The 16,273-nt window shown below is 36.2% G+C and overlaps 1 protein-coding gene across 11 annotated transcripts in view; it reads left to right on the forward strand.

Annotated features, from left to right (window-relative positions):
* Positions 1-16,273, forward strand: part of PPP1R12B (protein phosphatase 1 regulatory subunit 12B) — a 126,923-nt gene that overhangs the window by 29,452 nt on the left and 81,198 nt on the right. For 9 of the 11 annotated variants that reach the window (XR_014174928.1, XM_081947509.1, XM_081947514.1 and 6 more), the window contains exons 6-12: positions 563-637; positions 1,984-2,057; positions 3,837-3,982; positions 7,097-7,209; positions 11,000-11,194; positions 12,283-12,368; positions 14,942-15,067. Coding sequence is in view for 10 of the 11 variants with exons in the window: in XM_081947509.1 (XP_081803635.1) it covers positions 563-637; positions 1,984-2,057; positions 3,837-3,982; positions 7,097-7,209; positions 11,000-11,194; positions 12,283-12,368; positions 14,942-15,067 (815 nt within the window). In the remaining variant the exon portion in view is untranslated. The remainder of the gene's footprint in view (positions 1-562; positions 638-1,983; positions 2,058-3,836; positions 3,983-7,096; positions 7,210-10,999; positions 11,195-12,282; positions 12,369-14,941; positions 15,068-16,273) is intronic. The other 2 variants (XM_081947511.1, XM_081947510.1) reach the window with 1 other exon arrangement.

A 16,273-nucleotide genomic window follows, 5' to 3' on the forward strand; every position in this document is an offset into this window, starting at 1 on the left:
GCCCACTTGGATCATTCTGTTTCTCTGTTTAGATAAGGAAATATCTCTGAAGTGATGGCACAATGGGTCATGGGTTGTCTATTTAATATTAAGATTAGCACAGGCATAATCTTTAACCAGGGACTAATATGGAGAAATTGTCACAGAAAAAGGAAAAATTGGAAATTGGATTTGGAATATTGTATCTGCTCTAATTCACCTGATACAATATATAATTTTGATACTATTACTGTACCCTTTTTTATTGGATGTAACAGTATCTGACATCTTGATATCCCAATATGTCTAATAGCCATATATTTTCAGCTCCATACTTTTCTCTGGCTATATGATGAAAAATATAGTAAAATATAAGCTAATTTAGGAACTAGTACAATTTAAAATACACGGAAAGCATTTTGTAGAAAAAAGAGTTAACCTTGAAGTTTTTGCCACTTCTTGCTAAGTAGTTTTGCATATTTTTAAATTTGTTTTTCACAAAGACATAAAAAAAATCTTTTTCTCGTGTTAAAGAAATGCCAAATCCAGAATAAATGTTTGCTGTTGTTATACATACCTTTAGGGTCAAACACCATTTGATGTTGCTGATGAGGGATTGGTTGAACACTTAGAGATGCTGCAGAAGAAACAGAATATGGTAGGTTCTGTGTATCCCTTTTAATCAAAGAATTTCATGCATATTCTTATGCTTAGGTAATGCAATGCAATTAAATGTGTGTTTTGTGATAGTTTAAAAATGTAAAAACAGCATAGGTAAATTAACTTTTTTGACTGATTATGTGCGGTTTTTCTTAGTGACCACAGAGATAAATATTTCCCAGTGCAATCTGTCCCTAACCTTCAGATCTTCCAATAGTGCACTCATCATAGTGCACTGTAACTGAGTCCATCCACTTTGCTGCTAGTCATTCTCTTTTCATTCCTTCCACCATTCCTAGCATTAGAACCTTGTGAGAGGAACTAGCTCTCCACATAATGTGTTACAAGTAGGATAATCACTGGTACTCAAGTGACAATTCTGACTTGATTTGTTCAGTGATTCATTTGTTTGTTTGTCCTTGATTCATTTGTCCTTGGTTGTCCACAGTATTCTCAGGAGTCTTCTCTGACATCAAACTTAGAAGCCTCAGTACTTTTCCTATCCCGCCTCTTTGAAGTTCACTTTTCATTTCCGTACAGAGTCATAGGGAATAGACACATCACAGTATTTGAATATCTTTTCATGGCTACTGTAAAAGAAGATGAATGTGAATTTAAAATGGCCTGCTTCCCAAGGAAGCAGTATGTGAGAGAGAGGGAGGGGGAGAAGAGGAGAGAGAGAAAGAGAAATATAGATATGTGCTGTTCATTTTCCATACATTGCAATTGTTATGGCTCAGCTATCCAAACTTCATGAGCGGGAGGGGGGGGGGGGGAGATTGGAATGTAAGGAAAGGGGGGGGGGATCCTACTCAGGCAGGAAACCCTATATCATTTCAGGCCAATGATTGTCCAATCTCTTCTTAAAAACCTGCAGTGTTGCAGCATTCACAACTTCTGGAGACAAATTGTTCCACTGATGAATTGTTCTAACTGTCAGGAATTTTTCCTTATTTTTAAGCTGGTTCTCTCCTTGGTTAGTTTTCATTCATTGCTTCTTGTCTTACCATGGTGCTTTGAAGAATATTCTACCTTCAGATGCTTTGGAGAATATTGGTTCTTTGGTTTCATATTTCAAAAGCAGATTATTATGCGGTACTGGGGTTGCACTAGAACTGCTTTGATGTTTTTGTTGTGAAACAATTAGTGAGTGACTCAATACAGGTTGTTTCATGTATGTATCTCAGTTTTATGTATTTCTCATAATAAATTCTCACTACCTTAAACAAAAAGGAAGGAAGTGCTTAAAAGAGTTGCAATTCTTCCATTTGCCTATTCTAACATGCTAGACAATAAGAACAGTAACAGTTTACTAATATATTTTTCCAATTTCATTTTTGACAGCTGCGTAGTGAAGAATCAAACAAATTAATTGAAACTGATATGAATGGTAAAGTTCAAAGTGGACTTTTCAAAAAGTAAGATTCTCTGTCCAAAATGTTTTTGTGTTTATTGTGAAATTTGATGTTAAATTAATGGGGTGGAAGAAGCGAGCACTAGAGGTTGGTGCATAAGACTAGAATCCAAGAAACGTGATTCAGTTCCCCATCAGGTGTGGATCTTATTAAGTGGGTTTGGGTCAGTCATTATTTCTTAGCTCAGCCTACTCTACCAAGTAGTTCTTAAGAGGAAAAACGTAAGCGGGAATCCCCATATGTGATGCCTTGACTTCCTTGAAAAATAGTAGAATATAAATGCTATAGATTAATATAATTTAATTTGAACTGCTAAAATTCATGTTCTTAAACAGGTTTGTTTTTTTTTGTTTGAAGTTGAGAGCTTAATTTTTAATGCTACTTTATCAAGAAATATTCTGTCTCCAGGCCTAGAACTCTGTGCTATTGAATTTTGGTTCTCTGCTGATGGGATTCTGAAGAAACTGGCAAACTTCTTTTTAAAAACCCATTTTCCCTTCAAGTATTGTATTTTTCAGAGTATAAGACGCACCGGAGTATAAGACGCACCCAGGTTTTGAAGAGGCAATTTTTTTTTAAAAGTAGGTAGGTAGATAGAGGGATAGAGAGGGAGAGAAAGAGAGAGAAATACAGTAGGTAGGTAGGGAGAGAGAGAGTAATTAGGTAGGTAGGTAGATAAAGGGATAGAGAGAGAAAGAGAGAGAGAAAGAGAGAAATACAGTAGGTAGGTAGGAAGAGAGAGTGTGTAGATAGATAGGTAGGTAGAGGGATAGAGAGAGAAAAATAGAGAGAGAGAAATACAGTAGATAGGTAGGAAGAGAGAGAGAGTAGGTAGGTTGGTAGGTAGAGGGATAGAGAGAAATGAGAGAGAGAGAGAAATACAATAGATAGGTAGGGAGAGAGAGAGTAGGTAGGTTGGTAGGTAGAGGGGTAGAAAGAGAAAAATAGAGAGAGAGAAATACAGTAGATAGGTAGGTAGATGTTTCCAGGTGTATTTATCCATGTGCTGGAGAAGGAAATAGCTGACAACCTGCAGCACCTAAAACTTTGTTTCTGCTGGCACAGCACTTGATCAATGAAATTCTCATCAACCACTCTAACTAAACACTGTAACTAAACCACTCTAACTAACCCGAAAGGGGGGAAACTTTTTGCACTCTGCAAACCTATCCAAAACAGCCTGTTTTTTGCGAAAACTGGCCCGTTTTTTTTTAAAAAAAAGGCATGAATAGCCTGGGGGGGGGGGGGGCTTGCAGAGTGCTCCTGGGGGGTGGCCCCCACAAAAAATGTGCTGTTTTTTTTTTGTCAAAAAATTGCATGCATAGCCTTATGGAGGCTTGTAGAGTGCTGCTGGGGGCTGGGGGGGGGGGCAAAAATGGCCCGTTTTTTGCTCATTTCTGGTCTCCCCAGACCCCAGGAGCTGTCTGAAAGCCTCCATAAGGTTATGCATGGCCATTTTGGTGAAGGGGTGGGACTTTAGGAGGCAAAAAATGCTGTATTCGGTCTGTAAAATGCACCCAGATTTACAGCCTCTTTTTAGAGGGAAAAAAGGTGTGTCATACTCCGAAAAATACGGTAGCTTTCTCTTCCTGTCCCATTATATTTATAAAAGCTATAAACATGTGATACTGAAATGAGGCCATGAATAAGTGCAATTAGTCAATTGATACTTTTCTGTAGAAATTATTTAATTTGTGGCAATCCTACATTTTCAATTTCTTAACCCGTCTAGTTACTTTGATTTTTTGTTGTTTTAAATACTTTTCATGGTTTTTACCTCAGCAAAGAGAAGATTATTTATGAAGCAGATACTTTGAAATCATTAGAGACCGAAGAAGAGAACAAGGAATCTAGTAGTTCCAGCTCCGAGGAAGAGGAAGAAGCTGAAGAAGATGAAGTTTCAGAGTCAGATACTGAAAAGGAGGCAGGTAATATATTTATTTATTTAAATAAATAAGTAATGTAATATATTTAAAACAGATATTCTTTTCCTTCTTTTTTGAGCAAGAGAATTCTATGAAGCTGAATTGTTGAAGTCATTTTCAGCCCTTTTATGTAAGCCTATAGCTTTAGGCTTACGAGCCTCGGCAGCACAGTTGTTAGAGTGTAGTACTGCAGGCCACTTCTGCTGACTACTGGCTGCCTGCAATTTTGCAGTTCAAATCCCACCAGGCTCAAGGTTGACTCAGCCTTCCATCCTTCTGAGGTGGGTAAACTGAGAACCTAGATTGTTGGGGGCAATATACTGACTGTAAAACCTCTTAGAGAGGGCTGTAAAGCACTATGAAGCAGTATATAAGCCTAAGTGCTAAGTTCTATTTAGACAGTCAGTTCAAATTCATAGTGCTGCTGCTAATTAAGATTGATAACAATATCTTGCAATGTGAAATCCTTATTTTAAAATTCCAGAGAGTTTAATCCATCCCATCTCCCGGGTTTCTATCTCTACTTTTCTGTACCCACCAACGGCATTGCATTGCCATTAAGTAAATTTAAACCTGTTTGCTCCCCTTTGAGGGTTTTTTCTTATGACAGTAACCTAGTTACACTTAGTCCACTTAGTTAGTAATCTAATCTACTCTGTTTACGAGCAATTCTGCAGAAGCAGCCTGCAGTACTACACTCTAACCACTGCGCCATCGTGGCTCATGGAAATAAGAATCCTGTTTCAGTTCTTCTCTGTTTTTATTGATCTCATGTGGTCATGTGGTTGGTGGGTCATGTGACCGGCTGGTTGGTTGCTTGATTGATATGGCTTATTATGGGTTCATAGTTGACATGCTTGTTGATAGAGCCATTAGTTGAATACAAGGCTTTGATAAATTTGGGTGCATGGCGTGTAGTGGTATGGCCCATGATTCTTGTTCTGTCCATCACACACCATGAACAGAAATTCATCAAAGCCTGGTATTTAACTAAAAAATCTATCAACAAACATGTCAGCCTTGGAGCCAGCCTACGAACCCATAAGGAGCAGTATCAATTGAGTGACTAACCAGTGACGCTGATTACATCATCACCTGATGACTTTCACACATAATTACACACCAGTCATATGGCATGGCCAGCCAGACACATGATCCACTGACCGCATGACCACATGAGATAAATAAAATCAGAAAAGAACTGAAATAAGACACTTCAACTGAAGGCCCACTGGGGGTGTTACCTAGCCTGGTGATGAAATGTTTCAAAGCTAAACAGCAAACTTGGAAAGCAAACCACCACCAGCATCTTCCACTTGAACTACACATATTTCCAATCATTTCACACGAACAGCGTCAATAATCAGCATCTATGGAATACAAATGATTGTGAAACTTCACAAGATTTTGCAGTGTGAATGCAGAAAAACCTGTTCCAAGTATGAAAGAGGCTGCTTTCTGCTTTGAAAGTGGCCTGGGTTTTCTTAAATTTAAATAGCTGAAACAGAAATGTCATGGAGGTTCATATTTGGAATGATTTTACACATCCCTTCAAAGTCCCTGCCCACTTTCCTCAGGAAGAACCTGGCATTTCATAATTCATTAATCAGGAGAACATTGATGACAATGATTCATTGCACCCCTTCTCTTTGATAGGCAGATAGTAAGTAATGCTCAAATCTATTGAATAGACACAATTAAGCATACTTCTTCACATAATAAATGACTGCTTACAGCAGTGGGGTTTTTTTTTCCTGAAAAATTACTCCTCTTCCTTTGCTTTTCTTATGTACATTAGCAGCTTTTGAATGCACATGGTGTTGCTGCATAAATTTAGGAGACTTCTAACTACATATTTTTCTAGATTAAAAATTGGAAGACTGCACAAGATATATTGCTGCAGTGCTGCATTATATTAGGATTTTGTATTATTAATTGTAGCATCAAAACAAGTAATTACTCAGAATACAGAATTAAGGGCAAAAACCTATGGTATGGATATACATAATTTATCAGTTCCATCTCTGAACTCCTAATTTGAACATGCATAAGCTTGGGAAATGTTGATGCTCTTTGTCACCTTGGGAAATTATTTGCTTCTACAGAGCAAATTCTATAGAGTTATTATTTTAATAAAAGAAATGTAAGTTTCACTTAGTTCTTGTCCTTTTTCAAGTAGCTTCAAGCAGTATCTGGCTGGCCAATATTTATTGTTGATACCAACTTTCAGATATACAGCATTATAAATGCATGCATGCTAGAACTTCTTGCAGCTTCATATGGGCATTCACATTTTATGTGCATCTTCTAAAACAGTACTTTTAGTACAAAGGCCTTAATAATATTTTGCATGATGTGCAGTTTGTGGGGGTTTTAAGGGGGTAGATAGACAGGAAGATGCATGTATACCCGAGTCTGGTATTCAGATTTAGACAGTTTTGCCTTCACCTCTTATCAAAGCCTTCTGCATTCCCAGAAATTTGTGCTTGACAATGTTCTTATCATTTATTGCCATCTTATAAAATGTACAAAAATTTGAATTTAATACTTCCTTAATACTTAATGTTTAGCTCTTTCTAAAGGCCTGATGAAAATCTCTTTTAAAGATAAAGTTCAGTCTAAAATAGACTGGAACAAAGTACAGCGTCCATACAAAAAAGTTGCCTTTTCATTCTTGTATAAATCTCAGAACCAGTTTCAAATGATTTTTTAATCATAAATTCAAGCACAACAATTATTTGATAATTCAATCATGACCTAGATTAAAGTAGTTTCGTATTTATTTAAATTTGGGACCAAAGGTCTTCAGACTGAATGAATGAATTTATTAGTTCCTTGGCTTTTGTAGCCCTTTCTAAAATAATGTGTGGAAAATCAGTAGGTATTTTAGAAAATTACTGGTCCACGGTGGCAACATTTTGTTCAGACTATAGGACAAAGGCTTTTTAAACATATACTGATTAACATACAGTAACTCTACTGGGCATCTACTGGTATGTTTAACGGCAGCACTTCAAAAGGCTGGGATTAGAATGCCCGGAACACATAGCCCAGTTAAATCTAGAATTATTCTAGAATGTCTGCAGATCTTTCATCCTCTGCTTCCCATCTTCTTAGAGAGCAAAGAAGAGTCTATTGCAAACCATTCCAATCATGAATCCAGAATTCTCATCACAGAACAAATACCACCCCCAGAACATAACATTTTTACTACTGCTCCTGCTCGAAAAGTAAGTAGAAAGTGGCTTCAGGTAAGAGGTTAGAGGTTAAATTTAAAGTTTTGTCCTATGAAGAATAACTTCTTAAATTCTGTTAATTAAATGGAACTTACTTTGTGTAAACTTTGAAAGAATGAATCTAAGTTCTATTTTGGAAAAGCATAGTTAAAAACCTGTTGCAGTACTGCAGTAGATAATCATCAAGAATTGACTTTGAGTTGATTGACATATTTGATGTTATTTATTTGGTTTTGAAGCAAAACAGTTGTTTCCTATACTTCTACAGTTTAATCAGCAACATAACATCAGAAAAAAGTTTAGTAAATATGCTTATTTTGTATACACTTAATTTTATACAGAAATATCAGACTGCAGGTGCCACCCCCCATGTTCTTAATGGTGTTAATTTCAGTATTTGTTCATGTGTTGTCTCTGAAAAAAATCAAACTCCCTAGGTCAAAAACATGTTTTTTTTCTTAGTATAAATGTAACTATCTTCATCATTTCCATTGAAGAATTTTATGCAATAGGAAAAACAATATAGATGGAAGAAAAAGAGAAAAGGTTAAACAAAAATGATAATGAAAATAAAAAGATAAAGAAGCAGCTCCTAATCTCCTTTTACAACAGTTACAAATACATTTATCATCTATCCCTTTCTAAAGTTACATTATGATTCCATTCTTTCCACATTTTACTCTTTCTAATCATGAGATCCATAAATCACCAATTCATTTTTTTTCCATTTTCCACAAAAAGTCCATAAAGAGTTTCCAGCCAGTAATAAATGTACTAGTTATCTAAGGTATTTTCATAATAATTGAGTTTCTATTGAGTGTAGTACATGCCCAGTCAGATTGGGAGAATTGACCTCCCCTGACTTTAATTTAAACCATTAATATTTACCTTTTCATTGTGATGTTGTTTTGTTTTTGTTATAAACTATCAGGAGCTTAGATGGTCAGTGGTATAAACAGTAATATATGTGTAATGTGTACCCATATACACAGTATGCACGAAATATTTGCTGCCTGTTCTGCATGCAGAATTCTAAGAAAGATTATTGGACAGCTGTTACATTGTTTGCAGTTGTTTTTATATTATGTACAACTGAAAGCACTAATCGAGTCATGGTTTCAGCAAATGTTCACGTAGGATAATGTTGATAATCCTTTGAATTGTAACCGTCTTACTGCTGGCACTACATTATAGGTTGCAAAAGACATTCTGAGGGAGCTACTATGTTAGAACAGCTCAGACATAGAATTGAACATGCTAATATTTATTTTGCACTAAAACAGAAAGCATAGATTGGAAGAAATTAGTGTTAATTTCCTGGTGATAAAAGTGAGCTGCGTAATGCAATATAAGTACATTTCATTAAATAGGATAAATTAGTTTGAATGTAAGGTATTGAACAATTTGTTTGAATGTAAGGTTTTAGTTAAAACATTTCCCCCATCTTGAGAAATTATTAATTATTAGATGAAAAAAGAGGGATTGTATTTAATGTTATTGCTCTTTGGAATCTATGCAGAGATAATACCTGGAATACAGTGAAAAATTTGCATAACTGCAGTGGACTGTCTTAAAACATGTAGGAGCAACTATCATTTGCTCTTTAGATATTTCCAAAATACATTCAACTGCCATAAACAGGAGATGACACCCCTGTGAGTCACATATACAGAAACCTTGGAAGCTGCAAATGAGTAGGAATCCATCTGAAAAATGAAAAGGTTGAGTGCTATGTAATTTAAACATCTCATTCCTCTATATTAATAAATAATTAATAAATAGCCAATTGTAGCTAAACAAGGAGATAATTTTGGTGAGAGTGCTAAATGAAAAGGCTACAGGGATCATTTTCAAAATATCCTATGACTCTATTCTCTGCAGTTGCTGATAATTTTGCATCTTCTAGTCAATGCTCTCTCCATCTGATCAGTCCCTGCCTTCAGGTTTTCCCTTGTGATATGGGGCCCGGTGTCCACTACATGAATGCACGCATGCGTACTTACCATCTGCAACACTCCGCGATGCTATAGAAACATAAGAGCAATAATGAAAGTTGAGCATTCACTTAAGTCCTTCAAAAACATTTTATTAGTCTTTAGTATGTCAGAATTAAGATAGAGGTAGTCTTTACTTATGACTACAATTGAGCCCAAAGTTTCTGTTGTTAAGTGAGACATTTGTTAAGTACGTTTTATGACCTTTCTTGCTACAATTGTGAAGTGAATCACTGTAGTTGATCAGTTAATAACCCAGGTGTTCAGTGAATCTGACTTCCCCATTGACTTTGCTGATCAGAAGTTCACAAAAAAGGATCACGTGACCTATGGACACAGCTATGGTCATAAATATGAATCAATTGCCCAGTATCTGAATTTTGATCACATGATCGTGGTGATCCTGCAAAGGTCGTAACTGAAAAACATGGTCACTGTTGTAAGTCGAGGACTACCTGTATTTCTTTATGTCCTTCACCTGCCTCCAGTGTCTACTATGCACTAATTGTTTTATTTTAACTTCGAATGATATTTCTTTCAAATATTTTAATTAACTTTCTTACAGATTATGGTCAGAGTCTACATCTTTTTGTGATTTGTACTCTAGATTCTAGTCTTGGAGAAACCAGGAATACTGTATTTATTTTTCATGTGCGGACGTAGAGATTGACTTAGGCATGCAAATTCAGCAATCTACTAATATCGATTGGAGTTGGACAGTCAATACATTTAAAATAGTCACAACACTACTACTACTTCTACATCACATAGGATTTGGAATCAGCTCAGATTTAAAATATGGCTTACCATGTGACTTCTAAAAACTATTAGACAAATTAATTTAAGCACTCCAATTGACATGTGGCTGTTTAGACACTAATTGGATTACAGTATAAATTAATTTAGTGCCTCTGATTTATTTAGGTGATATTGAAATGCTTGGTAGGGGTTGAACATTTAGCTTAGGTTAAACTGTCTATTGCAGGGGTGTCCAAACTTGGCAACTTTAAGACTTGTGGACTTCAACTCCCAGAATTCCCCAGCCAGCTCTGCTGGCTGGAGAATTCTGGGAGTTGAAGTCCACAAGTCTTAAAGTTGCCAAGTTTGGACACCCCTGGTCTATTGGAACCTAACTATTTTTTATAGTGCCTCTGCTATGTATATTATAACTTGCTTTGAGTGAGTCAGCCTCTCAGTTCTAAAACAAAAAAAATCACCGTAATATGTTTAAACGAGATCGATTAATGCATGATTATAAAAAGCACTAACATGGACAAATTAACATTTTAGAGTTGGTGTATGTATGAATGGGGAACAGACACACATATTTACAAGTGTAGGTATGATATTTTCTATAAATTCAATTAGAAAATATGATATTTCAATACCATTGTTTTGGCATTTAAGAAGGCATTTCTTGGCATTTCAGTAGAATGGCTTATCCTAGAGAACATATATATCTTTCTCAAGCCAACATGCACTCTGGAGCTCCCCTTTGCAGGAGATTTAAATCACCTGTAAGGTAGAAAGGAATTATTTTAGTTGCACAAGAGAAGACACACTCTTAGAGCTGAAAAGGGTGATTTAAGCCATTGAATCAAAGTTGCTGTTTAGTGCAGGAATTCAAATGAAACATGGCTGGCTAAAGTCTGCTTAAAGGCATACAGTGAAAGGAACTGCTACCTCTCTGACCCATCGTTCTCTTGTTGACACTGTCATTGTGTTGGGATGAGGTAATTGAGGGTTTTCCAATTATGTCCTCAAGCCACTTTCTCTACCACCTTTTACAGTGTAGTTCATTGGTCAACAAGCCTGAAGAACCAAAAGATGAATCACCATCATCATGGAGGCTAAGCTTGCGGAAAACTAGCAGCCAAAATGCACTTAGTGAGGACAGCAGGCTCTGTGACAAAGAGAAAGGCAGCTCCATCTATTACTCTTCTTCAACCCCTCGGATATCTGCACTATTAGATAACCAAGAGAAGGTACAGAATCATTTGGCTTCCTTGTCCTTGAAATCCATGTTTTGAAAACTAAAATAATGCTGAATAGTCTAATTGCTGTTTTGTTTTTGGTGTAATGCTATACTTGTTAACTAGAATTAGTATTTGCTTTTTCTGTCATACAGAGATTGACTTAACTCCATTTGAGGAATGGAGCCTATGATAGATTGTTATCTATCTTTTCTCTTTCAAAATCTAACACTTTTTCTTCACTTTAAATTATGAACACAGATTATATTGGTGCTGATCTTGACCATGGTCAGTGCTATTCAGCACTTCTAATTGTCGTTCCTCTGTGGATTGATTCAGCTCTAATGCTATTAGTCTTGGAAAAGGCAGTGATGTGCTCTGTTTGAAAAAGCCATTCCTAGATCCAAATGTCCTAGATAATTCTTGTAGTTGGTACTTGATCTCCAAGTAAATGGTTTCTAGATGAGTTATACCATCTACTAAGATCCGGCAATTGATCACTTTTGTGAATGGCCTGTAGTGGGATTTAGAGATGAAGAACTTCTCTATATTCTTCCCAATATTATTGGGGAGGAAGGCGTTGAGCCCTTAGACATTCCAGTGTTGGATGGTCCAGGGTCTCTCCCCATCTTATTTAATGTCTTCATGAATCTGCTGGTTTCATCAATATATTAAATGTAATTAAATTACGGGTTTGAAACTAGTGTCATATCCTGAAATGTATGAGACCGAAAAATTGTACATTTTTTGTACAATTGTACAAAAGTGCACAATTCCAAAATACTTTGGGGGAATTACATATTTATTTTAAATAAAATATATAAAATATTCAACTCCTGTGATTCAAAAAATAATAATTATGCACATTCCTTCATGCTATAATATGTGTCGAACAATAAAAAAAAGTAAAACATTTTTCTAAAGTAAGAATTGAGAGAATACTGTAATGGATTTATACACAATTATCAGTTCAGATTTGGTAAGCATTTAATTCCAAATAGTGTATTTCAAAATTGTGCAGCATTTTTTCAGCCACTGTTTGAGATAATTATTTTTTGTCCCAAAAATTGCTGTAATTTAGTAATTTGTTCTTATTTCAGCAGGACAAGGATAATAGGATCTATTTTGCTTCAATATCCCCTCGAAAATTAAATAATACAGGTGACATTGAAGAAAAAGAAAACAGGTAAGAACCTTTCAATAATGGCCCTAGATTTATAGGAGTAAATGTTTATGGCCTGAATTTGTGGAACAGTTTTCTCCCTTGCTTTCCTTATTTCTCCTACATCTTGGTTACATTTTGCAATAAAAATATAAACCCATACAAATCCACCAACAAGTCCATATAATTTTCTTGGTAGTGAGGTTCCCCCCCAATTTTCTAGTCTAGCTAATAGGCCTGTTATTTAATAGACTTCTTCCACTCAAATATGAACCAGATCCAAGACTGCTTAGCATTTGGAGGCCAGCCAAGTCATTTTTTCATTAAGCTATAACTGAAATTATATAACTATAACTAAAATACTGTTCTGATACAGTAACATTTATTAGTTATAACTTCCTTGCTTATTTATTTATCAAATTTATATAACTGTCCATCTGACAAATGTGACGCCTCCTTATGAGGTGCAGGAACATCCCTCTCCCTCAAAGAAGAATTCATGAGCTCTAGAACCCAATCATACTGTATGTCACTCCGAGGTGGACTTAGCTATTTGGGGGGGGGGGGCATGGAATGAATGAACAAATGGCAAAGCTCATAGTCAAAAGGACCCTGTCCACTTCCTCTAACCCAGTGCTTCTCAATTATTTTCTGTCATGCCCCCCCTAGGAAGAAGAAAACATTTCGCGCCCCCCGCACGACTGTAAATAGTATCATTTGTCTATAAAATTGTTATAAGTACACCTCTGCATAACACTGTATTGAATAATGCAACGCTTCCCACGAGAAGTCAGATGCTGGGTGACACTGTTGTGTCTTATCTACCAGAGAGTTAAGACCCACTAAAATTGAAGTCCACAAATCTTAAAGTTCCCAAGTTTGGACACCCCTGGCTTATAGCATCGTTTTGAGGCTAGGAGTTGAACAATTTAGGATGTGTTCCCTAAAATCAATTATATTCCATTTGCAAAAATGATTATTGCTACCTTCAGAAACAATTATTGTTCCAAATCCAATTACAACTGCAATGATATGATATAATCCTTTCCTTGTAGGGTCCTATCAACAGGATCAAACAAAAATATAGTCCAAATGTTTCCTATAAATAGGACATGTTATGAACTTTAATAGTGAAAAAAAATCTTTCAAAGTTCGAACCCTTTTAGATAAAGGATAACACCCACCAGATACAAGGAACTTTGAGATTTTCAAAAGACTTTTTAAAATGCTATTTCTGTTCCTTGGGATATCATTATGAAATTGAAGTTCATTCTCGTACTTCCCATAAAAAATATGGTTTCTGGATTTGATAGCAAAAGCTTTTGCTCCCGCTTCCCCTCGCCCGCCGCGGCCAGTTGCAGGGCGCGGATCCCGCTCAGAGAAGGCGGAGCGGCAGCTCCTCCCTCAGCCAGGAGCCAGCGGGGGCTGGTCGGACAGGCAACCTCGTTGGGAAACTCCAGTCCGCCGCCTTTGCCGCCGCCGTTGCCGCCTTCGCCGCCAGTTAGCCCAGAGGAGACGCGAGCGAGGCCACAAAGACCTCTTTGTGCACCAGCGGCCGTGGCCCCCTCGTTTGCACCCAGATGGAAAGGGAGCTTTCGCGCCCCCCTTTACGGAGCCTCGCGCCCCCCCTGGGGGGCGCGCCCCACTATTTGAGAACCACTGCTCTAACCCAACACATTCAAAGCATGCACAGATAACAGAGCAAGACTCTGACCCTGGCATCTCTTCAGGACCTGCAACAAGGCTGTAGTTCTTTTATGTCACCACCTTAAAAATTATGAGAGAATTGAATGTATATGATTTTTATTTCATATATAGTTTACATAGTTTGTCTAATTAGCCCTACATTTTAGAATGAAATATTTCAATTACTGCAAAATATAAAAATAACCAGAGAACAGGACCTGTTCATACACATTTTACATTTTACCCAAACTATATATTTTAAAAGTTATCTATTAGAACTGTTCTTCAAAATCGATTCTTATTCTATTCTTTAATTCTTATTAGGGTATATTATTATTTACTGACAGTTCATGGACCATAGAAGATATTTATATAAAATGCTGTGTTCTTAACAGCTAGTTTTTATTTTCCAGTATTTTTTTTCTCCAGCATTAGCTTGATCTTGGCAAGTATGCATTTTGCTTGGATTTGGGTAAATAGATCGGAATGTGATTACAGTTGAAATACTGCTGTTATAGACTACCTGCATATTTCTGGCATAGGTGCATTTGAGTGACATACTCAATCCCAGAAAATTCTGCTTGTTTTGATATTAAAAGGTTGTTGCTGTCTCTTATTTATTTTTAATGTATTATGCCAACTGAATGTAGTTTAGGAGCACTGCTGAACAAGGAGCAATTCATCACACCACTCAGTTGACTTAGCAATTTAAAAATGAACCACAGGATGGTGATTTTTAGGTTGTATAGGTTAAGGGAGGAAGATTTTGGTTGTGTTTGTGGCTAAACCACGCAAAACAGAATGTCAACCAGTATAATCTTTGTGTCTTATCATAGATTGCCAGAATTGAAGAATATAAAACACAAAATTGTAATCACACACACACCCTCTTTCCCAATTTGCCATTTTAGAGAATCTGCTGTTAACTTGGTACGGAGTGGTCCTTACTCTCGCCAACAATGGAGGGAGGAACCAAAGGGGAATGAAGCCCCTACAACTGGTGCACCTTCCACCTACATATCTACCTATTTGAAAAGGTGAGGTGTATTTAAAACTTTTGGTGGAAAAGCGTACAAGGTTGCATTAACTTTAAACAGTTTAGTAAAAATTCTGACTCTCATAAAACCAGAAAAGTGGAAAAGCAAAATATAAACGGCATAGCCAATCCACTTGCCTCTTGTTTGCATAATTAGAACATTGATTTACCAACATTTTAATAATCTTTATCCATATAGAAAATATATCTTGTGAAAGAGAAGAAATAGAAGGAAGTATTATTTTAATCTAAAACCGTACTGGAGGTTAAGGGTATCATTGTGGAAATACTGAAAATTTTGCTTCTTGTGTGCTATGCAAATTAGTATGATACACTTTTGTCATTTGCTTTGAAATAATTAAAAAAAAACCTGAAAAGCAAATATGCAGACATTATTACATACAGAAAAGGGGTATATATGTATAGTTTTTATAGGATTTTTTCCCATAAATCTGGAAAAGACATGGCCAATATTTTAGCCTAGATGAGTTTAAAAGCAGGCTTGAGAAAAATAACATTTTGGCAGCAGTAGCTCGTGTGCTGAGAATGGGGCATAGGTATCAGGAATAAGGTTTAGTTACATTAGATAATGTAACTAAAAGTTGTATTAATGCCAGGTTATGTTCTGAAAAGGAAACTATATTTCTTTTTGAACCATCTGCATGTAAATTATTCTTACAATGAATTGTATCATTAATGTCAGCCCAGCAGCCCAATGAGAGAAGGGATTATTCCTCCGCTTTACAAGCTGTCTTTAAAGAGATAGCAAGTACTCCGGTAAGCTTTGGGATCATACAGGTGGTAAAAGCAGGAGAAGAACATAGAAAATAGGCTGCTCAATTAGAAATACATTCCCATAATAATACGTATAGTCTCCTACCTGAAATACAAATTGTTTTCATTTTTTAAAAATTCAGTATTGCAAGCATAGCTTTAAATATTTTAATGGCTTGTTTGTTTATGCTGTTATTAGTTAGGCCTATTACGGACACACTTGTGAAAATAACTATTTGTTTATTACATTTATATGCTCATTATCCAAGGTTATTCTGCATTTCTTCTAATCTGATTCCAGGATTTGTTGGAGCATTTGTGTCCTTGGATTTTATAATTCTTAGTTTGCCCAAATTATCAGGTATAGGATAAATCATGTTGTTAGTTCCGGAAAAGCAACATAGGAGAAATCCAAAGAAATGTAGAGCTGGAT

This window comes from Natrix helvetica (genome assembly GCF_964273705.1).
Source record: "Natrix helvetica genome assembly, chromosome: 3".
Lineage (NCBI taxonomy): Eukaryota > Metazoa > Chordata > Lepidosauria > Squamata > Natricidae > Natrix > Natrix helvetica.